A 23,647-nucleotide genomic window follows, 5' to 3' on the forward strand; every position below is an offset into this window, starting at 1 on the left:
TGGTTTCTCCAGCAAAGCCTGGAACATTCCTGGAGAACCTTGTATGGGTGCCTGTGCCTGGAACCAGCTGTGTCAGCACAGCCAGACCCCGGTTCGGTCCGGTGGGTTTCTCTGGCAAAGAGCATACCCCAGCATCACAAACACCTTTAGCTGTAGTCATAAAGACACCTCATCCATCACCTCACCCATCCTGGGTAACATGGCATCAGACACTGGTTTTGCTAGTTTTAACTAGCCAGCAGTTGTCAGGCACCGACGTACAGTATTTCATACACATGTCAGTGTCTGATGAGGCTTGTTCTACACTTTGCTGTGGTTTCTTGGCCTTTTTCAGTGTTGTGTTGTGGTCCTTTCAAATTCTGGTTCTTACGTCTAAGTTACATGGCAGGTCCTGATCACTAATACTTCTGTGAAGTGTACAGAGCTTTCTTCACTGTCTGCCATACCACTGTCAGTTGGCTTTGAGCTTTTATAGTCAGCATGTCTTTTTATTTTTATTACATGTCTCGGCCTTCATTTGCTTATTCTCCTCCCTTTCGCAGCTAATGTTTGCATTTTCTCTCATGTCATTCTCATGGTCATCGGGTGACATTCGTCATTTTTATTTCTTGTTATTGTAGTTTACGTGTCATGTAAAAGGTGTCGTTTATGGTGACAAATGGAATGATTTATCACCTGATGTTGCAGTTCCCTTCAGTTTTTGACCTCTCACTGTTATGGCTGTACAGCTCTCAGCTTTACTGCTTCAGTCTTATATTGTCACCAGGATTGTTTCTTGAAGCAGCAGCCAGCACCTGCTCAACTCCAAACGGCAAACTAGCACCTAGCCAGAGGAACACAGTCGAGCATTTAGGAGATAAAGAGATGAATATTTCCTCTGGGTGTTGGTACACAGAGCTAAAATAGTGTGAATATAAAAAAAACAGTAAAATGACGACATTGCTCTCAAACTTCAAACACATTCATATTCAGGTCATCAACGCATGTGGGAGAATCATTTGTTTTAAGAAGATATCCAGAAGTAATGTAGGGATTCATGTCTAACAAAGGAATTTCTCTCAGATGTTGAAAAAGAGAGGTTCAACTAAACGTAGTGTTTATAAAAATGAGTCAGAAAGAACCCTACTAGTTTCTCTTACAATTGCAATATGTGCAGTCAAATCAAAAGGTATCATGCCTCTTTAGTTTATTTGTGTTTTGCTATTGCTCATTCACTGATTATGTTCATTCAGTATAAACAGAAGTGTATGTTCTTGGTCTGTTTGGTTCTGATAATGATGTGGAGGAGTCAAAGTGTCTAGAGCTTCTTGAGCAATAAGAGGTTTCATTCAGATTTTGGTTTGTTTATGCCGTCTGGTGTAATCTGCAGCAGATTCCCTGTTTATTTGTCTCCTGTACACTATTTTATGTCCAATAGCCTGGGTACAGATTCATTATTTGATTGTTTCGACTGAAAAATGTTCATACCCGCAGGCTTTTCATGTATTTTAAGATCCCAGAGGAGGCTGGAAAACTCCTTTGAGCACGTTAGAGAAGAATAGAGAAATTAATGTGGTGACAAGAGGAGAAAGAGAATTTAATGTGCGTGTTTTGTCAAAGGAAGAAAAATGTAGGCAGACCCTATACACACAGAAACAATTAAGTATAATGTGATTTTTTTTTTTTTAAGTCAGCCTGTGGCTCATAGAAACCAGCAAGTTTCAGTTACAAGTCAGGCTTAGGTGTCTGCAAGGAGGAGAGTTCACCCAGAGACTATGGAGCAGGCTGTTAAAACTGAGGCCTCGGGGTGTAAACAAAAAGATGATGTGCAGACCAGGGATGAGGGATTTCTTCCAGACAGACAGGAGGAGAGATAACGCCAAGATGCTGAATGAACAAGAAGAGCAGGGGCCGCTGGGTGAGAAGCTATTTCATCCCAGGAGAGGGGAAGGGAGTGAAAAGTAAGTGGGAGAAGGTGGAGGAGACTCAGCCGGTTGTAAGAGAACAGCAGGAAGTGGATGGATGGCTTTGGAGCAGCATGAGAGGACTGCTTTGTGAGGAGATCGGGGTTAGTGAGTGTGAGCGTGATGGTTGCAGATAAAGACAAGGAGAGAGCTGTAGCAGTATAAGATCCAGCTGGATGGGTTTATCTGTAACACAAACTACACACCTTTATGACATAAGAACATATACACCCTTCTATGCATTCACAAAACCATTAGTTGAGTGCTGCATTTTTTTTTACAGCCTTTCATTCCTCTCACTTGCAGTCATCTGGACCTAGCTGTTATAATTCAATGCTTTCAACCTGGATCCCGCAGACAAGACAGGCAGCCAAAAGGGGAAATGGCAGCTGATCAGAGAGGAATTTTACCAACAAATCATATTTCTTCTTCTGGAGTGTAGCAGTCAAAGTAAATTTACTTCTATGCTGAACCTTTCTGGTGCTTTACGTGAATTTTTTGATGCTGTGCTGTGTTCTACTTCTACTTGATTGCTTTCTTTGTATGTGACAGTTATAGTCACCTACAGAAACAGAAGTATGAAATAAGATGCATGGTTTTGGATTAATCCAGCTCCATATTATAAAACAATCAGATAACCACAGTGTACATGTATATGTATGATTATGTTGTAGCATGACTGAGCCGTCTAAGGCGATGGATTAGGCTCAAGTCTCTTTTGGGGAGTGACTCCTAATCTAACACAGTGTAAATACACAGCTGTCCAACAACAATTTCCCCATGAGGATCAAAACAGTCTATCATTATTACTAATGTGAAACATGTCCACATAGACAGATACACGGATATAATATGTCTCTGCTACTCCCCTAATTTTCACACAGCAATTTAGCATCTTCCAGCTCATTGTTTAGATCGCCCAGCTTCTAGTCTTACTGTTTTGATTCACGTCTGATGCCCTTTAGTCTTTATCGGCCACAGCAGGCAGCTTTTTTCAGCATAAAAATTCAGAGAACCAACTGTACACTACCTGCACCCAACAGCAGACAGACAAAGTTTGCAACTACCTGGTGAACATAGTGGAGCATTTAGCAGCTACAGGGTGAGATCATTTTCTCGGGGGAACTTAAAGAGAGTGCATATTGGACTTGCACTCACAAGATGATGAGAAGCGTGACTCAAAACCATTCATAATGTTACTCTGTGTGTAAATAAGCAACTGTTCCTAACACATTAGCCATACTGATTTTATTAGGTGGTGATGTGAATGTATGTTTGGTTTGTTGCACTGCCATTAAGTTGTCAAATAATCAACTACTTAAGAGATGCAGGGGGCTGTTTTCACCAGACTTACAGCATGAGATCACTTCCTCTTATATTTGTTTTGACAGGTTTGACTAAACAAAACAAATGTCATACTGTCTCTGTAATCCATGCATGAGGCTGCAGCTCTGAACATTTATCTGTAATTTACCAGTAATGGTCAAATGGGGCGCTACAGTCTGTTATTCAAAGAGACTGAAAACTGAGGGTTTATGTATGGTCAATTGAAGCAGCTATGACTAAGGTAATTCAACGTTTAGTCCCACTGTTGTTCCAGATCTATACACATTATTGTACATTTATAATAAACAAAAAATATTTACTTAAAGCTAGTTGGCCAATTAAGTGAAATCAGCTAAGTGACACGTAAATAATCTGAATACACTCTTTTCTTCACTGGAGAGCAGGTTAGAGAATTTACAGCACAGTATATGGTTTTAACATCACACTCACTGTTCTGGGGGATTCTGTAAACCTTTGTCTAAACTTTCCACCTCTTCCTTTTTTCTCTGTTATGCCTTCATTAGGTCGAATAAACCGGCAGTAACATGACTCCATGTGCTGAATGCGAAGTGCAGGCGTTGATCGGTGATGCTTTTGCCAGAACAACACATGTGCTGGTGATTAGCTGCTATTTTCAATCTGGCCTGTGATCATCTGAGTGTCAGTGACTTTTCTGAATCACCTTTGAAAGTGAGGAAAAGCAGTAACCCCCTCCTCCTCCTCCTCCCCCCATTCCAGCTCTCACACACCATAATAACCCCAGTGTCCTTGATGTGACCCACATGCAGATGTCAGGAGAGGGTTGTTGGAGTGCAGAGTGGCTAAGTGCCTTTTAGGGGTTGAGTCATTGATTTAGTGATTAAATAAAAGAACAGCAGAGCAGAGAGAAAGATCTCCAAGACACCTTGAAAAGGCTTACGTTCAATTTGGCGAGCTGCTGTCCTTTGTTCTGCAGGGATCACGCTCGCAGCTTAGATCTTACATTTAAATTCCCCCGACTGCGCATCGTTGTGCATGTGTTTGTTCAGCCTTAAAATATCGCACATATCTCAGCTTTGTAATACAAACTGATACTTTTATGTATGTGAGCCTCTAGCGTCCGAGACATAAAACTTTCTCCAGCACGTCCAGCAGCAGAACACACAGGCGCACTTTAACAATAAATTTGGGGATTCTAATTTGTCCTCTCTTAGTATAAGTTGTAAAACCCACTAAATCTGTTATTCACAGTCCAAGATGTTAATGAAAGGGGGGAAAATGACTGAGCACTGCCAAGATCAACCTTCAGCTTCCTGGTTTGCAAAAGGGAGTTGACGTGGTGAAGAACAGTGTTGGAGTCCAAAACTCTGTCAGATGCATAATGACTATCACATTTTCCATGTGTGGCTGCAGACGCAGGGAATTCACTAAATCCAATTTCTGGCACCTCTTAGAGTTCTGCACAATGTTTTTAAGCATATATGTATACTAGCAAATTACCACAGTTCTGTTTTTCTTCCAAATTAGATGAATATGCAGACTTTGTAAATGTAGTTCCCATTTACGGTAGTTCATATCCACTGAGTGTGTGTTCAGTGCTCCCAATGTACCTTGTTAAAGTGGCCGGTTTATGCTTAATTTGGGGTTTATATTTTATTTTGTACCACTGATACAAGTGCAAATACAAGTTATAATGCTTTATACTAAATGGCTTGTTTAAGCTCCTGTGTCTTTAAGGCCCCCTTTGCTCCCATCCCTCTCTGTTCTGATTGGCCATCTTGTGGGCCAAACTATGCTCAGTTGATACAGCACCATCCTTCAGCAACAACCTAGCCAGAAATCTTGCAGGTTGGGAAAAAGTAGTCCATGAAGTGCTGTGAACAGATAAAAATTGTTGATCAAAGTCAGTCTCTGGTATTTAACTGTATCCATTGTTGGTCTATTAGATACTATAGTGATGTTGATGGTGAACATTTTACCATTGCATTCTGCATCAACATTTTTGCAGCTTGCCATGTATATTAGTTAAGAACATTTTCTTGTTATAATCAAAAACATAATCGGCTGTTTTATATTTTATTGCTGTATTAGTCAGTATCATTCAGGATGATATTTATTTAATTGTTGTTGCAATTAGGCATATGTAAACTAATTACTAGGAGAGTCAAAGTGCAAAGTGGTGTATTGTGTTGTCTTTCCTGTAGCACTATGTCCTAAATATGCTGTGACCTGAACTGTAAATGTAAACTATATACCACAGAATTAGTAGTCCAGGAGTCCCAGCCAATATTTCCCTTTGGAGACAAACATATACGTTTAGTTTATTAGCCTTGATTGATTTGAAACATGTGTCCTTCAGGAACACTTTTTCTAAAGATGTAAGAATCTGCTACTGAAGCCTCTGAAAAACTTCTGAAAGTCTCATTTTCATTGTCAAATTGTTTCCTAAAGGAAAACCTATAATTATCTGACAAGTATGAATGTGGAAGCCCGGTAGTTTCATTAAAAAATTGCTCTTGGTAATTTGAGTAATAATCACTTTGGCTCCTGATCTGTGCAGCCAGTGATGCACAGATTCAGTTTTATCGTCCTTCGTCTCCGGCACCTCTAAATTACCCTAAACAAACTCTCGTGTAGAGTAATTCAAAGCCATTGTCTGGTGTTGATTACCGCTTTGAATGAGTGCTATCACTGTCATGCGATTCACCACCCAGATGTCAAACAGCTCCTCCTGCCTCTCAGTGTTTCACCTCACACACTGCAGGCCGACCTGAGGCAGGAGAGCGTGCCACCCTCACGTCTGGACTATTTCTGCCTGAACAGATTTTGGCAGAAAAACTTCCTTTTCTTCCTGACCAGGACGGCTTGTTGTCATTCAGACTGACATGCCACGCCCCCACATCCGACCGCAGATGTGGTGGACCACCCAGAAGGAACTCCAACACCCATGATGCAACATTAACAGAGGAAATTTCCATTGTTACTGACCTCAGAGCGCATCCCATCAGTCGTTAAACGTGCTCCTCTTTGTATTTTATCCTGTTGATTTTGGAGGTTTCTCAGCATTTGGAGGAGTTTGTAAATCTGTGTGTGGTTTGCTCTCACTCTTTAACATGAATTATTGTGCTGAGAAATTCACACAAGTGAGCAGAATTTCTTTGCCTCCGTGAAAGTTTTCCACTGTCCGAGCAGAGCAGTCAGACTGCTTACATGGGATTAACTATACTACTCTGATACTCTGTCTGTTTTTACATTAAATAATAGGGTAAAAAAATTACCTGTGAAATAGTTTGAGGAGATTATACAACCACAAGCAACGCATCACCTCCAATTCCTAATTAGAGAATGGCACCGTTTTTAACAGAATTAATTTCAAGCTAATTCATGGTTCTTTAACCACCTGTCAACACACAAACCAGAGTCGTATTCATATTTTACAGCCCTCTGAATTCTCTCAAAGCCACTGTTAAATGATAGCTTCTCATAACAAGCAAACCTACAATCACGGAGCGGCTTTCTCCACAGTGACCATAATGTTATACCAACGTTACCCACACGTGACACCAGTGGTAGCGAGCAGACACCAGCGAAAATGTCTGGACACTGTAGATCTGTCAGACAGGAAACATGCTCCTTCACTGGCTTTTTAAAGGACATGGCGTGCATCTGTGAAGATCAGTCTGCTGCCCATATTCCAGAGCCAGTGATGGATGTGGCTAGCTTGCTGACGAGTTTGGCCGATAAAGGCATGCTCTGTAAAATAACTGTCCCATAGAGATTTTTCCACCCAGTGTTCTGTAAAGTTTCCTGAAAATCTGCATGGCTCTTTAAATGCTTTGCGTTTTTTTGTGAGCCTCTGTAGACCAGGAGCTGGAGCACGACAATAGATTCAGTCGAGCAACAAACCAAAAAATGTTAGTATTTAGTATTTGAAGATGGACATTGTTAAGACTTGTTAAAGACACGATCATCCTCTAAATTGGAGACAGAACATCACGCTTTGCTGTCTGTTTTGGATTTGTAATGCGTGCATGCATATACTGTCTGTATGACTGCTTTAAATACATCCTTATGTCTCCTTGAGGTTCGGCCATATGGAGCTGTTTTATATATTTTTTGCTGACTGTATTAGTCAGTGTCGTCCGCCTGCTGCACATCTGCCTCAGAGTTTTCACGGCAATCTAGACCACATTGCAGGTGACAAAGTAATCACACAACAGGAGTGGTATTTTGGCAGTTTTGAAGTAGCTGAGATGAGTTGAGACACCTGTCAATCAAAACAACAACAAAAAATCTCCTCAACAAATCATTTTGTTACAGCTCTTGTTTAAACTACTAGGGAAAATGTGTGTGTGTGTGTGTGTGTGTGTGTGTGTGTGTGTGTGTGTGTGTGTGTGTGTTTAAATCTGCACATTGTTTCTGAAGTGTCACTGCAGTCTGAGCTGTGTTTGAGCTGTCATCTAGTGCCAATTAGAAGAACAGCAGCTTTAAAGTATTCAGCATTAGCTACAAATACAGCTGTGGTGGTTGCAACCTTATTATAAGCTGACCTGAACAGTGTTCTTGTCTTTAAACAGATTTTCTTTTCACGTTTACCCACTTGACAGTAGCAGATCTTTGCTCATTTTGAATCTCCGTGGTTTACGTATATCCACGTTAGCCGTCTATTTCACTGGTTTATCGGTGGTGTCAGCAAATGCACCACTGGCAAGAACATGTAGTTTGTCACCTGCCTGCATGAAAACAAATAAATCCCCGACCCACTTTTATAAACATTAAACCATAGCCCCACTGTTTTGTGTGTTTTGTGGTATCCATCTCTCGTATGGGTAATGAACGTCATCTAAATATTTAAGTGTTTTCATGGTGCTTGCAGTAAAGTAGACATGTATATATTTACAACCACCAGGATTCTCTTCATGGCGTACTATTAGGTGGATGTAAAGATTTGGACAGACCGTATTAGGCCTGGGAGTCTTGTTCATGCAAACAAGAAAATAGCATGCCTCAAATACCATGTTGTGGTTTATTATCCCAGCTGTTCATCAAAGGGAAAAAGTCAAAGTATTTATTTAATTTCTCGTTTTCTTCGACTGGTGATGTTCAGCTGTTTATTTTTCTCTGAAGAACTTGCCAGCGCTCAGTCTCTTTGTAGCTGTTTTCACATTTTGACTGGCACCTGGAAACAACCGGGAGATCTGCCATTGATCAGATCAGACTTTAAAAACTCTAAAGTCCTGCATCTTTTAATAAGTTGATTTTAATATTAAAAGTGCTGACTGACTGAAGGAAGAGCATTTTTTGTGTGGGGATAAGATGCTGATTGAAATACTGCATGGTAGAGGTCTCATAACTGAAAGGCAGCAAACTGAGCAGCCTTCGAGTTTCTCACTGGATAAAGTGTTTCTTTTGTTTTTCTTGTCCTGCTTTTCTACACCCTCCTTTTGAACTCACTTTTCTCTTTGCTGAGTGAGAGGTGTAGTATTTCCTTCAAAGTTGAGTGTAGGCAGGCTATCAAATTCTGGATGCTAATGTGATGGTCATTAGCCTGTGGGCCACACACACACACACACACACACACACGTACAGATGAAAAGAAATACACACACTAGAAAGCTGCAAAGTTTGGGGTGCTTAAGCTCCGGTGTTTTGATTTGTAACTAAAACCCAAGTCGGTCCATGGGCCCCAAATCCCTGAGTAAAATCATTCCCGCTCTCCACTCCGCTGTTGATGTAGTTTTCTGGAAAGACAAGCTGTTTGTGTATCTGCAGTGAGAGCTGAGTCTGAGCAGAGCTGAGCGGGGCCACGGGGCATTAGTGACTGCTCTTTCTGACCACAGCTCATCTGAAAAACATTTTGGAAATGTTTATTTCTCTACCTTTACTATCAGTTGGTGAGATGTTATTATGATAGGAGGAAGAGTGGGCCAGCTCTGTGTCAGTGTTAGAGTTTGTTAGGAGCATTGAGAATCCTACAAACCGATCACATTGTAAGTAAACCCCAGCCAACTTTATTCATTGGTTTGAACCCTTAAAATAAGGTGCTCTCTCTAAAATTATGAATTCTAAACATACAGAATACAAAAAATGCCGAGACACTGCCTGCTACTATTCTTTGTGGATGACAACGGATTTTGCAGGACTCACCTCCTATGACAGAAAGTTGAGGAAGGCTCAATTTTACACATTTATAACATTTTTAGCTGCCTCCCATAATCAAAGACTTTCTAATGTGTGTATTAGGTGCTCTGCAAGTCATAATACAACTTAACTTAAATATATGCCTAATGTAACTCCATAAACGCGTCATGTGGATGAAAGCGCAGATGATCTAGACTTTTAAGTGGGGAATAGAGTTCTCCCTCGCTCCCCCACAGAGAGGCGGCAGACAGTTGGAGCCTGGGAGAGCTGCTGGATGGTGTAATCTTGGTTGCTTCACAATTTGACAATTTGACAATGCCTTTTGTTGGATGTGACACAAAGCACAAGCAGAAATATTCTAACAAAAAGCTTTGCTATTTTCTTCTGTACTGGTTTTATTGTGGATAATCTGGCCTGTGTTGCTGTCCCTGAGAGGTTCTTGGTTGGATGTGGGTTGATGTGGCTTTTACAATTCATGCGTCACTGCTCTCTCTCCATTTCTCGGATCTTTACATCACCTAACTTCTCCCTCATAATTTCTCACCGTGCATTCATTTTTTTTTTATTTCATCCTTCTCTGGCCTTGTCACTCCTGTCTCCACTCCTCTTTCAGTCACAAATTAATACCCATGAGCACCGTGCCCGCCTGTCTCATGTGACCGAGGCGTATGGTTTCCATCTCATGCAATAAAAAAGATGGAGCCTAAATCAGGCCACACATGAAGCCAGGATGGTGTCACCTTCATGCTGGGCCTCAGAGTCATCCCATGAACTCAGAGCCCAGTGGCCCTAATTCTGCATTTCCTCTGATTGCGTCATTGGCAGGTAGAGCAGTGGGCACGCCGTAGGACAGAAAACATTGTCCAAGCTGTTAAACAGGCAGTTATTAGGTGGAGTAACCAAACAGCCAAGACCTCCACAGTTTTACACGTTGGCTGTGGCTGGTGCCCAGCAGCGACTGTATTTGTATGTTTCTTTTAGAGGAACATTTACTAGAAGTAGTGTTATAAGAGTTCATTTCATTGTTTCCAGCAACATGTTATCAAGTGGAAGCAGCAAGTTTACGTCGGATGCTTTACAATACAGGTTCAGACAAAAGTGACTACTCCTGGAATGATTGCTATTATGTAACACTGTGAGAAAATCTCCAGGCGTGTTTGTCCTTCACATGGAAGCTGCAGCTAAAGGTTCCTGGACCTGTGCGCTCCCACTGCTGCAGAGCATGATGCAGTGCAGGCCATCGCACGGCGTCACCGAGAAAGCCGAGCTGCGCATGAGTCACTCACTGAGCCGTCACGACTGTAAAACATCTTGGCTTGGATTACAGCGTGTCAGAGATCTTGTAAAACTCGTATTTCTGTTGAGTAATGAAGGCCAGATGGTTTGATAGATGACTGCCAATTAGACACAATTAGAAACAAACAACTACAGCTTCGGCATGCAGTGAAAAAAAAGACTGACTTACAGTCAGCAGAGGTACCGTTAGAGGATCTGTTCTGTCTCTGTGATGTAATGAGGGGTGTAGTTAGTGACTATTGTAAAACCCTCACAACAGTGTAATGGCAGCTGTTTTTGTTGATAGAAACATGTGGACACCCACCAGCAGGAGCACACAGTTCCACTGGACCTAGTGGCATCACATGTTTCTATCAAATGTTACCAAAGATCGGATCAGAGCTAAAACCGAGGGATGAATGGACTCCAAACGAGTCCTACTGTTGTGCCACTTGCTGGGTGGTTGCTAAAATGTCCCTTTTATGAGGTGACAGTACTGTATGTTAATGTTGTGTTTACAGCCTGTTGTGCTGACCAAACAGAAATGCAGAATTAAGTTTTCAGCTTTGGAAGAACAGTGTAAAATATTTTACTATCTGACAGTTATAGACCACTAGTTACTAATTAGCACATCACAGTCACTCTTCTTCTTTCTTTCCTTCTTCCTGTCACTCTTCCAACTTTTCTTTTCCTCTTCAGTCTTTTCATCTGTTCTTGTTACTCTCTGTCTCTCTCCGTTTTTTAACGCCCTGGTTTCTTTATACCATTCTCTTCCTTTCTGTATCGACTTCTTGTCTTTCTTGCTTCAACTTAGTGGAAATTGTGAAGATAACATTTTATTTCTCCTGATGTTTTCAGCTAAAGTTGCAGTTTTGACTCCAGAACTTGTGAAATTGCTGCGTTTACTTTAGTCCTTGAGATCTTTATCCGCTGCTGCCACCACACTTTGCGTCGACCTGCCAGGTGAAATTCCCTGATTGCCCTCTTGAAGTAATTCTGTGCTGTGCTTCCTGTAAAAGGCGTTGAGTGCGTGTAAGGCAAGGCGGAGATCCAAATCACAGTTTGTGTGACCTCAGCTCGCAGCTTTGTGCTCTCATCCGTTACTATAGCGTCCCTACTGATATTTACAGTAAATAAACATTGTCTTTTAATGAGCAGGGCCCACGTAATGGCTGTGCTCTGCTGTGGTCTCGTGGACATCACTTTCAGAGGGAGATTAATGGTCATGTTGAGATGAAAAAGATGATGTTTTGGTAATTCTTTGTTTCAGTTAACGCAGCGCTTTATTATCACCAAGATAGACACTGTCCGGATGTAATTTCAGCATAGAGGTTTTCAGAAACAATGCTGGACTTTGTCTGACCAAAACTCACAATAACAAAAAGAATTCATTCCCATTTAAAAAAAAAAAAAAAAAAAAAACACGGGTGTGTTGTGGAAAGGGGCTTTGTGTTCAGATCATTGTTTTTGTTTTGCTAGGAGCAGTAAAAGTGTTGTTGTCGGCCTGTGGTTTGAGCATCCTGGATGTTTCTTCTTTTTTTGTGGTTGTGGTCGGTAAGATCCGACTGTGTCTGACTGTGCCGGCAAAATACAACGAGTGAGTGTCCGATTTAATGAAGAGCAGCCAAAGGAAACTGAGTCTGTTAGACTGTGAACAAAGAGGTTGGTGTTGTTCTATGCTGTAACGTCTCTTCTTTTCCTGATTTTAATATTTATTGAGAAAATTGTCCTTCCAGAAGCTTCTTTTTTTTTTTTACTTATCAACAGGCCTCAATCTGTTTCACATAATTCCTCATGTGGCCAAACTTCTTGTGCTACAAACCTCAAGATATTTTATCCATGTGATTTTTGCATCTGGGCTCAGTTAGTGTGACAGATATTTGAGAATGTGTGAAAGTATTTGTCCTGAGTGTCTAATATTCATCTCGCCATTTGTCATGTAAACAGCCAGATAGGAAATGGAGTTTGGTCATATCCAAAGTGATGTTTGGTTTTCAGATTGGATTTAATTTAGGATCAAAACTTTTTAGATTGTCTTTGCCATTTTTTAATGCATGTTATTACTGTTCATCAGTTTTAAAACAAACAGGCTTGAAATAACTAACACTGACAAAAACACAAACAAACAAACAAACAAACAAAAATACTAAATAAACATGGAAAAACAGAAGAACAAGTATCACGGTTACTTTGTAAATCGTAACCCCTTAAAATCTAGTAAGTGTGAACTGACGATTAGCAAAACCAAGACTGAACCTGAACAGTTTTTTGGTGCTGAGCAAAATATTTCATCAACAGTTGAGTATGAAAAGTTGGAATGAGGAGGTTGTTCTGACTTATGATTCATACACTTGTTGACCTATTTTCTTTGATCAACCATTTTATGACATAATTCAAATGTCTCAGCTGAAAAGTAACAAGAACAAAAATGTGTGACCAGTGTCACCATTGTATACAATGTGATCTCATTACCATTATAAATCTGAGTTCTTCATGCTGATGATGAACATGTTCATAAAGACATCACATGGATTGTTGTGAAGGAGACAGGAAACGCATACAGATCCTAAAAAGAAATCACCGACATTATGCTAAAACATGACTCAGCCGTTAAATCCAGCTTGTGTTTGTTTTTCCTGATTGGTCCTGTTCATCCAGGAAATGACCCACTGGGAAAGCAATAGCCAGCAAGGTCGTGACCCCGCATTGCACCTCAGAGAGCCCATTGGTGCGTCGACAGTCAGGGACCGAAAAGATTACAGCTGGGCCGGCTGACGGCTGTTCTCTCTGTGCTCGTAGAGCGGCTGTGAACCGTTGACCTTTTTTTTGTTGTTGTGTTGTCGGCCATGTGTTTTGTGTTTTGCCAGGTGTCCTCCATATTTGACAGCCAACCTGAAATCCCTCACTGAACATCTGAAGATCATCACTCAAGAGTGCAGCGAAATGGAAAAGCCTTTTGCCTGTGTAATAGTTTATATCCTTACAAAGTGTTTTGGTATCATTTCAGTGTAGCGGATTTGTAAACACTGTCAGTGTGTTTGGATTGGACCAGCAAATTTGGGCAGCAGCCCTTTGATTACTGTGAACTGATGAACTGATATGCTTGCTTTATTGTGGAAGCATGCATGAGCTGACGCTTCAAACATGTCAGCAGTTATGAATGATCCAGAAATGCAATCATTTATTTAGTGGCTGTATTCCCAGAGTGCACTTCTCTGCTTACAGTTAAACCAGTGGCGAGGGAAGACTTTGGTAACTTCTGACGTCCCAAACACAGCTGTGATGACCACTCTGGGTTTAGTAAGACGCTCCACACCCAGAGCTGGACTTGTTGCTTTCACTCGATCCTTGTTCAATAATACACTGTAGGCGCTGTATCACCTAAGGTCACTTTCAGGTGTAAGGTACAATAATACAGTCAGAAATCAAATCTAGTAACACTGAAGCATGTCACACTTAATACATTTACAAAAAACAAGCAAACTTTTAAAGTTGATTTTGGCAAGAAATGAACAAAGGTCGATTCTGTTTATCTACAGAGATGATTAAACAATTGCATTTTCTAAGTTTGGTGAACATTACATTGGGAAAAAGCTGCAGTTTAAAGCAGATGGAATTTTTTGGCCTGTGAGGCACTGGTGTCATTTAGTTGGGCAAGTAATCAAAACCATGAAAGAAGTTTAAAAAGGTTTTTTGCTGAGCTTGTTCCTGCTCTTTACGGTAAATGTCATAACCTCTCAGGTTGGCCCGGTACTGTGGAGAGCCCCTTTCCAACTGGAGTCCAGCGCCATGTGATCATTAACAATCCCTTTACACCCATAAGAACAGGTCCAGTTGTTAACTTTGGCATATAAACTCCCAGTGAGGTCCTCAGGAGCCAATCAGAGCTGTATTTTTAATTCCCTGAAGTATTACCTCATCAGCTGAAATGCATTTCAACTAGATGTGTGGTGGTGTCGTTGCACTTTACTGGTCAATGTTTAATGGTAACTGCTCTCCTGTTGTTGTTCCTGTTAATATCAATATGTTTGTTGCACGTCTTTATGTTGCCATGTTGAATGAGAGCGATTGCTTTATATTTAGACATTTGAAGAGAGGTGCACACGCATGCCATTCCTGAATTGAAAATGAAATGCAGCTGTGTTCCCTTCAGCACTGTGAATCTCGCCACTCTTCTGTCGGGAAGGATGCTGTATCTTAGGAAAGAAATATTCCCTCGCTAACCAAGGTCTTTCACGCTGACTTCACAGTCCTGACACTGCAAAAATAAAAGAAATAAAAAAGATTTTACTGATGATGCAGCTTTTTCTGTTGCACAAACGTAAACTTCACCTTATTTAATTTCTGTTCTTATCTTCACTGGGAAGGAAGCCGCGTGCGGGCAGAACAGAGGCAGCTTGTCGAATGAAGAACGAGTTCAGGAAAATAAGCATGTCGCTGAGTGTAAACAAGTCAGTGGGGGGGATTGTTTTTGTGTCCCCTGCACCTCCACCACCGGGGCCTTGAGGGACCTGCTGGACTCTTTAATGTAGACTCCAGGGCTGTTTGTCCAGATGTGGTACTCCTGGACATGGAGAGTCCCTAGCCAACATCAAATTCTACCCACATGTACTTTTTACAGACTTGCTTCACATGCAGCAAAACGCATTGAACCAGCAGCATTCTCCACTGTTTCTACGCAGGGATCCAAGAGAGCAGCCAGTACACTAAGTGTAAGAATGAATGGGCGCTGAAGATCTCCATAGCTCTGCTCTATGTGCTGTGCACACTCCTCACCATCGCTGTTGCTGTACTTGGATATAAGGGTAAGATGACGTTACTCTCCTTTGTGGTCTCCCACTAAACTCCACTCTTCTGTTCTGCCTCTGATGGGTGCAATTAGAGGATGACGAACATTTCTAAACATCACTACGATGATGCAGTTTTGTTTTTTTTTCCTAATTCTAAATTGATTCAGTTACAGTGAGTTAGGAGAGCCAGTGTTCAAACTTATAACTTGGTTTCTCTTCATGCTGCCAAGGCAGAAGAGCATTGCTGTTGATAAGTCCAATGAGGCCTCCTGTGTCTGACAGAGAAGCAGCTCTGTATCCCTCTGAGTGCCCAAGTGCGAGAGGAATGTTTTCTGGAAATGTTTCTTTGTCATTATTTGAAGACAATAACTCAGTAATGGAAAATATGAAGAGAAAACTATAACGCCAGCACGAAAAAACGAAGTTCTCCTCTCAGGAGTCACTGGTGCATACAAAAAGTCAGCTCAAACCAGAGAATAGTTTTATTAATCAGGAAATATGATTATTTGCTTTCATGCCAAGAATTAAGTAAGAAAACCGGTGTGCTTAGAATGCAGAGACACTAAAACAGAGGGAAACAGCTAGCCTGGCTCTATTCAGAGGTGACAAAAAGATAAAGCATACTAATTTGTCTATATAGTCAAATAGCTGTTAGCCTTCATATAAATCTGACACACATAAAAGTTTTCAAATGTTCAGCAAATTTTGACAAGAAAGCTCTTAATTACAATGTGATATTTATCCATGGAATACGAGGAACTAATTCTTCTAAAGGAAATAGATGAAAATGATCTGTCCCAGTAGCTCAGACACAGAGCCTGAAACTCTTCTGTCAAATTTAATCACTGTTGTTTTCAATGATGCGAGCACCACAAATGAAATTACCTCCACCTCCAGTGTAATGGTTTGGAGGTAGAAATGTCAAAACCACAGCACATTAAACCACAACTATACCTGACTACAGACCACCAGAGGTAAGTGAGACAATATGTTTCTTTGTCATGGGGATGGACAGATCATTAAGTTTCAACCTCATCTGTCTATCTGTCCTCTTTCTCTTTACTCCCTTTTCTGTCTCCACCCCTCAACCTTGTCTTAGTTTATTTTACCAACACCCCCCCCACAAAAAACTCACAGGCCCGAGGAAAGTCTTGAGGCCTTGTGGAGCTGAACTTCCTGGTTGACTTTTCCACATTTTTTCAGGTCGGGAAACGGTCCCGACGTCTTTCAGAGAATTGAACTTTAAATGTTCCTGCTGTAATTGTGTTAAACATTCCCACATGTGACTGCTTTTTGTCCCCGCTATTCCCCCTCTTGTGATAATGACATGAAGTTAACATGTTCAGGGGTTATCTGTGTGTCTTGAGTACATTAACAATGATGTCCCCTCGCTCTCTGAGCTCAGTCAGTCCTGCTTGTTCCATGCTGAATGTTTTCATGCAGGACTAATTGATCCCAGATGAGCAGTGAGTGAACTCCGTACAACTCCAGCAGAACCCACCAAAATTGGGTTTTTACTGGCTCTGAAGTGCTCCTCTGTCGGGGGAACCACAGCTCAGCTTAAACACACTCCCAGCTCCAGATGGTTATGTAGAGAGGCCCAGAGTGCTCTATGCACTTAACATGTGTGCTTCTCTCTGTCCTCCATTGCTGACCCACAGAAACGTCCTCTGTGTAGCGCTTTTCTTTTGATGCAGTTAACCTGAGAGGTTTGGCAGGGATTCAGTGACCTCTGTCTTCTCTGTACAGCCCATTTTCTTGATTGACACAACCAAAGGCAATATGAGGTGTTTCTCTGGGCTCTTGAGGATTGATATCCCTTCAATTGTCCTCAAAGCTGATACGATCATACTGCACAGTTGTAAGTTCAGAGCTGATGATTTGAATTAATTTGTTTTGCTTCAGCACAAAATTAAAACAAGGTGTAATCACACCTCACCTCACAGGGAGACATACTATTCTGTATTGTTGTTTCCTACTTGCAGCCCCTTCATGCTCAAACTCTATCAGGTAACCTATCTGACAGAAGAAACTGATTCCATATGTCATCTTCTTGTCCAGGAGATCCAAAATCTTAATGTCAACTCCAGGCTAGCTCGTGTTTTACTAGCTTCTGTTATTCTGCATTTAGCATTTGTCTTAGTAAAGTACAACTTAACATTCACAGAAGTATGCAGAAAGGCTGCAGGTTCAACTAAATGCTGGGGCAGTAGGTTGTAGACATAACCTGCAGGAGACAGCAAAGCTAGCACGGCAATAAGATCACAAACCTGTAAAAAACAGTTTTATCAAATACTTCATATTAACCTTTGTCCTCAGCCCTCACACTCACCACAGCTAAAAGCATATGTTCTTCACTCCCAGTATTATTTCAACCACAGAATATAAACAAGTGTTATTTACTGAATGAGAGGTCAGTCCCATTTCCTCTCCCAAACCAATTGGACAAACAATTTTTAGTTAATCTAGAGTTGAGAGCATGTGACCATGTAGATTTGGCACAATAAAACAGTTGATGCATAGCGTTTACATTTCCACTTCATTACTACTTTTACTATTATTGGCTTTACTGTATGCATCTACGGAAATTAGATTTTACAAGGCATCGCGGACAGAGTCAGACACATATTTTCTGGAACCGCCCTCTTTTTTACAACATCAGGCCTATAAGGCTTCTGCCAACCATAATGCTTTGCTCTGTAGCTTCTTTGCATGTGCACTTTATCGTTTAATGGTGTGGTTTATGACAATTTTGCCACAGTATGATGCAATGAGCTTCTCTGGAGGCCAGTACATGAACAGAAAATATGTAAAACGCCCAGAAATGCTGGAGTGTGCTTGTGTTAGTTTCAGTATCCAGTGTTACTGTATGTGTTGAAGAAAGAATCAAGGTACACAGGTGTAATGTGGTAATTACAGTAAAAAAAATCTTAGTTAATGAAAAACTTATTTACTTATTGTGTCTGGACTATTTCTAAGCTGAGCTTGTGAGAGTCCTTTCAAGTTTCCGTCCACGAGAAATTTAAACCAACTCATCTTCTCCTTCCCGAGATGTGACCTCTGGAGGTTAATGCCTCGTGACTGAACTGTTGTCTTAACTGTTGGAGTAAACAGCTGGGATGCAGTTTCCCAGCAGAGGAGCCCATGCCGTTCCCATTTAAAAGATGTGTGCCCCTGGCAAGGCTTGCGGTAGAAGTGGGCCGACTCCCTGGAATCCGAGACACATTCCAGAGGATCTGGATGCTGGTGTCGCCTGTGGGGGCGTGAAGACCCTCCCTGCCATAGCATCTGTGTCCTCTGGGCTTCCTTTGATCTGCCTGTTTACTGAAACCCCCCTCCACAGGTCACTTCCTGTCCCCTAGGGCCTACAGCAGAGTCTCCCCATGCACCTCTAGCCTCAGTTTCTGTCAATGACCACCCACTCTATCTTTTCTGCATCAAAGTTTCTCCTTTCCTCTGTTTGTCTATTTCACAACCCCTGTGTTTTTCTGTCTCTTACCCTCAACTTAGTTGCACTACAACTCCCTATTCAGCTTTTTCTAAACATCTTCTTCTCTGAAGAAGACGTAGCTGAAAGCCAACTCTGGCCTAATTCAAGAGATCATCCTCATCCAGTCCTTTATTACCTACCTACGAGATGCCATTACAGCATGTGTGTTTCTTCATTAGTTTTTTCTCTATATACGGTATACATAAAGTTCATGACACTGGCATTAAACGTTGCATTTTCTGTCCTGTCCTTTTTTGTTACAGTGGTGCAAAGAGTTGACACTGTATCTGAAGGTATCGCAAACTATGGGGGAAAAATAAACGCTGTTGAGACTAATTTGAAAAAACTAGGTAAGGTTCATGTTTCTTAATTGCAGCAAAAGAAACATTGAGAGGCTGAGACATTTATAATTTATTTAAAAAAATCTCCATCTTCAGATGATCAAACAGGGGAGAAGTCAGAAAACACCACCACAGAGATCCAGGCTTTCAAGAATAACATCTGGGCCCTCCAGAGGCAGCTGTCTGCGGTGGAGGAACGCATCAACAGTGATCAAGTTAACCTGAATCAGCTGCAAAACATTAGCTCAGAAATCAAGAGCAGCCAGGGCTCCTTTCAGGGGCTGCTGGATGCCAATACAGCCACCTTACGCTCTGTTAATGGCACCCTGCAGTCGTATGGCAGCATCATTGAGGGTCTGCAGGATGACACAGCCAGGCTGCAGAGAGAACTGCACCAGCAGGTGAAACTGCAGAACCAGGCCCTGCTCAGTATCAGCAGCCTCAACCTCACACAGGCTCAGCAGAGAGGCCTCATCGCTGCTCTACAGCGCTCAGTGGATGACACCAGCCAAGCCATCCAGAAAATGCGCAGTGACTTTCAGAGCCTTGAACAGACAGCCCGGCAGACACGCTCTGATACGGAGTGGCTTCGAAGTAAAGTGGAAAACCTGCAAATCGTAGCTAATAATGCATCGGTTCTAGCAAAGGCCAACAATGACAGCCTGGAGGACGTAGGGTCCCAGCTTGCCTTTATAGCCAACCAACTCCAGAACACCAGCACCCTGGCTGACGCTCATGACCAGACCCTGAGAGAGCTTTTGGATCAACAGAGGGACTTTGGCAACCTCACATCCACCAAGTTTGATCGACTAGAGGTACGTCTAGATGAATCGGAGCAGGGTATGGACCGCTTGACCGGCAACATCAGCTTCACCACGCAACTCTTGGGTGCCATTAACCTAAACCTGAATGGGTTACGTACTTGTTCCGAGACAGTCGGCCGTCACTCAGACTTCTTGCTAAACCTCAACAGCAGTGTGGCAGATGTGAGGACAGATGCAGCTACTCTGAGATCCCAACAGGAGGAACTGGCAGCACGTCTGGACAAGGAGGTCACCAGCCTCTCTATTGTCATGGAGGAGATGAAACTGGTGGACACCAAGCATTCACAACTAATAACTAACTTCACTATTTTGCAGGGTGAGGGTCATATGGTTTTGCTGTGTGCAATACTAATAAAATGTGTTGGAAAGATTGACATTGTGGGAAATTTATAATAAGGATTCATTTATGTGCAGGAGATCAAAACCTCACTCATGTCTGTACAGTAAATATGAAGCTAAAACCAGCAGCCAGCTAGCTTAGCTTAGACTAGAAACAGATGGAAACAACTAACCTGCATCTGTCAAAAGGTAACAAGACTGAAGTGGTTGTGGGTTATGTGATGTTAAACTAAGCTAAGCTAACTGGCTTCTATGTGTAGCCTTATATTTATTCGAAAGAGCAGACTGGTATCGATCTTTTTGTGTCATGAAGACATGAATGTACATTTCTCCCAAAATATGGTACTATTCTTTAAAAATACTTGAAGGAGCTAAAATTGTACGTTTTATGTTTCAGGTCCCCCTGGTCCCAGAGGTCCAAGAGGGGACAAAGGACCTCAGGGACCACCTGGGCAGCCTGGTCAAAAGGGAGAAAAGGGAGAAAAGGGTTCTGCAGGGATACGAGGACCCAGAGGAGAGCACGGTGTTCCAGGACCACCTGGTCTGCCAGGGTTAAAAGGTCTACCAGGCGCAACTGGCAGCCCTGGGTCGAAGGGCTCCCGAGGGTCAGGAGGAAGGGCTGGACCTCCTGGTGCTAAAGGGGAGCCAGGTACTGCTGGTTTGCCTGGAAGAGATGGACAGCCTGGCCCTCAGGGGGCACAGGGCCCACCAGGGATTAGAGGCCCTATGGGACCAGCTGGGGAGCAGGGACCAAGGGGAATGCCAGGACCAATGGGGCCTCCAGGGCCACCAGGGCCACCAGGGCCACCAGGGCAATCAATCCAAATCCGGAATCCAGTAGTTCCTTTTGGCTCTGTGTCCTTGCAGGATGATGGAGCAGCACTGAGTTTGTGGGCCCCAGGTAAGGCTTCCCTCATTTAGTCCTATACTAAGTTTTAAGTAGTAGCCTGAATCATTTTTGAGTTTTGTCTGTTTAACACCACTGGCAATAATGTTTTGCAGGTTGCCCTTCTGGGTGGGTAAACTACAGAGACAAGTGCTACTTCTTCTCCAAAGACCTGCACAGTTTTGATGATGCTAAAGCAACCTGTGAATCACAGTCTGCCTCTCTGGTGATGATCAGTGATATGGAGGAACAGGTAGGTGCTTATATTTGTATTTTGTCTTTTTACGACTAATGATATCCCCTAATGTAAAATATATCCTGGGAGTGGACCATACTTATACTAATTTTTTAATTAACTTCGTAGTTAGTGACTCCGCTGCTTCCTCTTTCTGTTCCTATGTGACCCCAGAAATGGCTAAAGAAGCAGACATTTGGAAAGGGTTACTTCTGGATGGGTCTGACTGACAGGGAGAAGGAGAACGTGTGGCAGTGGCTGGATGGGACCGAACCTGCTTTCACGTCAGTATTAAAGCAGAAAGTATTTGTCTCCTAGGGAGTATTTTATATTCCTGGAATGGATTTTATTATCAGAGCTGTGCTAAATGTGGTTGTCCAATAACAATAACGAGCATGGTGTAGTATTTGCAGATTAAGCTGCGGGTAAAACAACACTGAAAAAACATTTCAAATCATGTGAAAATCTCAGCTTTATAGCACTTTCTGATTTCTGACTTTCATGTAAAACTCCTCGTCAGTTTCTGCTGCCTATTCAAACAAAACAAAATTATTGAAATATTTATTTATATGGTCAGAGCAGAGTTCTTATTTGCGTAGGCGCCATGTGTATAGAGGAAAATCATTGTGCACAGTAAAATTAGACAAATGTCCAGTTAGCCTCAATCATATGTTTAATGATGAAGGTCCCTTGTATTTAAGATATTAAAAAAATATTTAGGTGACCCAATTTCTATTTCAGCTTCAATTTCTCTTATTCTTTTTTTCACCATTGTGGTTTTTCCATCTCAACTACAGCATCTCTAAGATGAGACACTCTAAACCTGATGTATTATCGCCCCCTGTTGTTTGCCTGTAGAAATTGGAAGCCTGGGCAGCCAGACAACTGGGCCCATGGGCACGAAATCATGGGAGAAGACTGTGCGGGGCTCATCCACGAAGGGTTGTGGAACGATTTCTTCTGTGAAGATCTCATAAGCTACATCTGTGAGAAGGAGATGGACACCTGTATGTCTTTTATGTTTTTGTCTCGCTTCCTTTGCAAATGCCAGTGTTTTAAAGTTTAAAGTGTCCTCCTCAGAGGTGTCCTAATGTCATTTTGTGTGTTTCTCTGCAGCAAAATCCACTGGATTGTAGCGATATCTTCAAAGTAGGTGTGCAATGAGCAGCTAGACTTGTGGCACTGGTCCACTGACCCAGCACATGGACAGGACGTGTGGAGAGAGCAAAGGGACAATTCTGTTAGGAACGCAGAGCTGCAGCAGTGCTGAAGAGATGCCGTTCTCCTCCAAAATGAAGCCAAGTCCAATTTCACCAGCAAGTGCAATACAGCAGGGCAATCAAAGAAGGAGGGTAATCTGTTTTATGTTGTCAAAATGCTAAATCATCAATTGATTGATCTTTATAAATCTATAAATATTTTTATGGTTATTTGAAACACATTTTATGAAACTGTATTCCATGTTCAAATGAATATCTGAATGTATATTTCACTATGCAAGTTTTGTAGGAAAATAGAAATTCTATAAAGCCAAATGGACTTAACCATAGTCCTTTTCATAAAAATGTATTTGTCTTAAAATGAGAACAAGGGTGCAAAAAAACAGAACGTTGCTGCCATGCTATCTTTAAGGAAACTGTTATGTAACCCCATGAATGTTTATATAGTATTTTCATTTATACAAGTAGGAATAAATGAAATATTTACACATAAATACAGAAAATGTCACAATCACCTTGAGTTTTAGTTGAAAACTCACAGTTTACAGTTTAATACTCTGTGTATGATACAGTATTTTCTGATTATGAGATTTATTTTTACTACTACGTACGTTTGTTTATATAGAAGAATCTGTGGATCCAACCAACAAATAAAAAGTAAATGTGCCATTTTCTGCACTCAGGTATTTCCTGCAAAAAAAAAAAAAACACTTGAGTTTATACAGCACTAAGAAAGATGAAGGAAACGCTCACAAATAAACACGTAAAAACCCATGAGGTGTTTGTCGACTTACTTCTACTTTTATATTTATATTTGAGGGTGTGAGGGTCATCACACAACTCTCCAAAGTATTGTGG

General features: G+C 41.7%; 1 protein-coding gene across 1 annotated transcript in view; it reads left to right on the plus strand.

The window, feature by feature from the left end:
• The window catches only part of LOC113164823 (collectin-12), a 29,345-nt gene extending 5,782 nt beyond the window's left edge, over positions 1-23,563 (plus strand). The window contains exons 3-10 of the mRNA XM_026364324.1: positions 15,347-15,469; positions 19,208-19,294; positions 19,382-20,425; positions 20,846-21,349; positions 21,451-21,587; positions 21,744-21,853; positions 22,428-22,576; positions 22,686-23,563. Coding sequence (XP_026220109.1) covers positions 15,347-15,469; positions 19,208-19,294; positions 19,382-20,425; positions 20,846-21,349; positions 21,451-21,587; positions 21,744-21,853; positions 22,428-22,576; positions 22,686-22,705 — 2,174 coding nt within the window. The 3' untranslated portion in view covers positions 22,706-23,563. The remainder of the gene's footprint in view (positions 1-15,346; positions 15,470-19,207; positions 19,295-19,381; positions 20,426-20,845; positions 21,350-21,450; positions 21,588-21,743; positions 21,854-22,427; positions 22,577-22,685) is intronic.
• The last annotated feature ends 84 nt before the right edge of the window (positions 23,564-23,647 follow it).

Source organism: Anabas testudineus, chromosome 2 (genome assembly GCF_900324465.2).
Source record: "Anabas testudineus chromosome 2, fAnaTes1.2, whole genome shotgun sequence".
NCBI classification, from domain to species: Eukaryota; Metazoa; Chordata; class Actinopteri; order Anabantiformes; family Anabantidae; genus Anabas; species Anabas testudineus.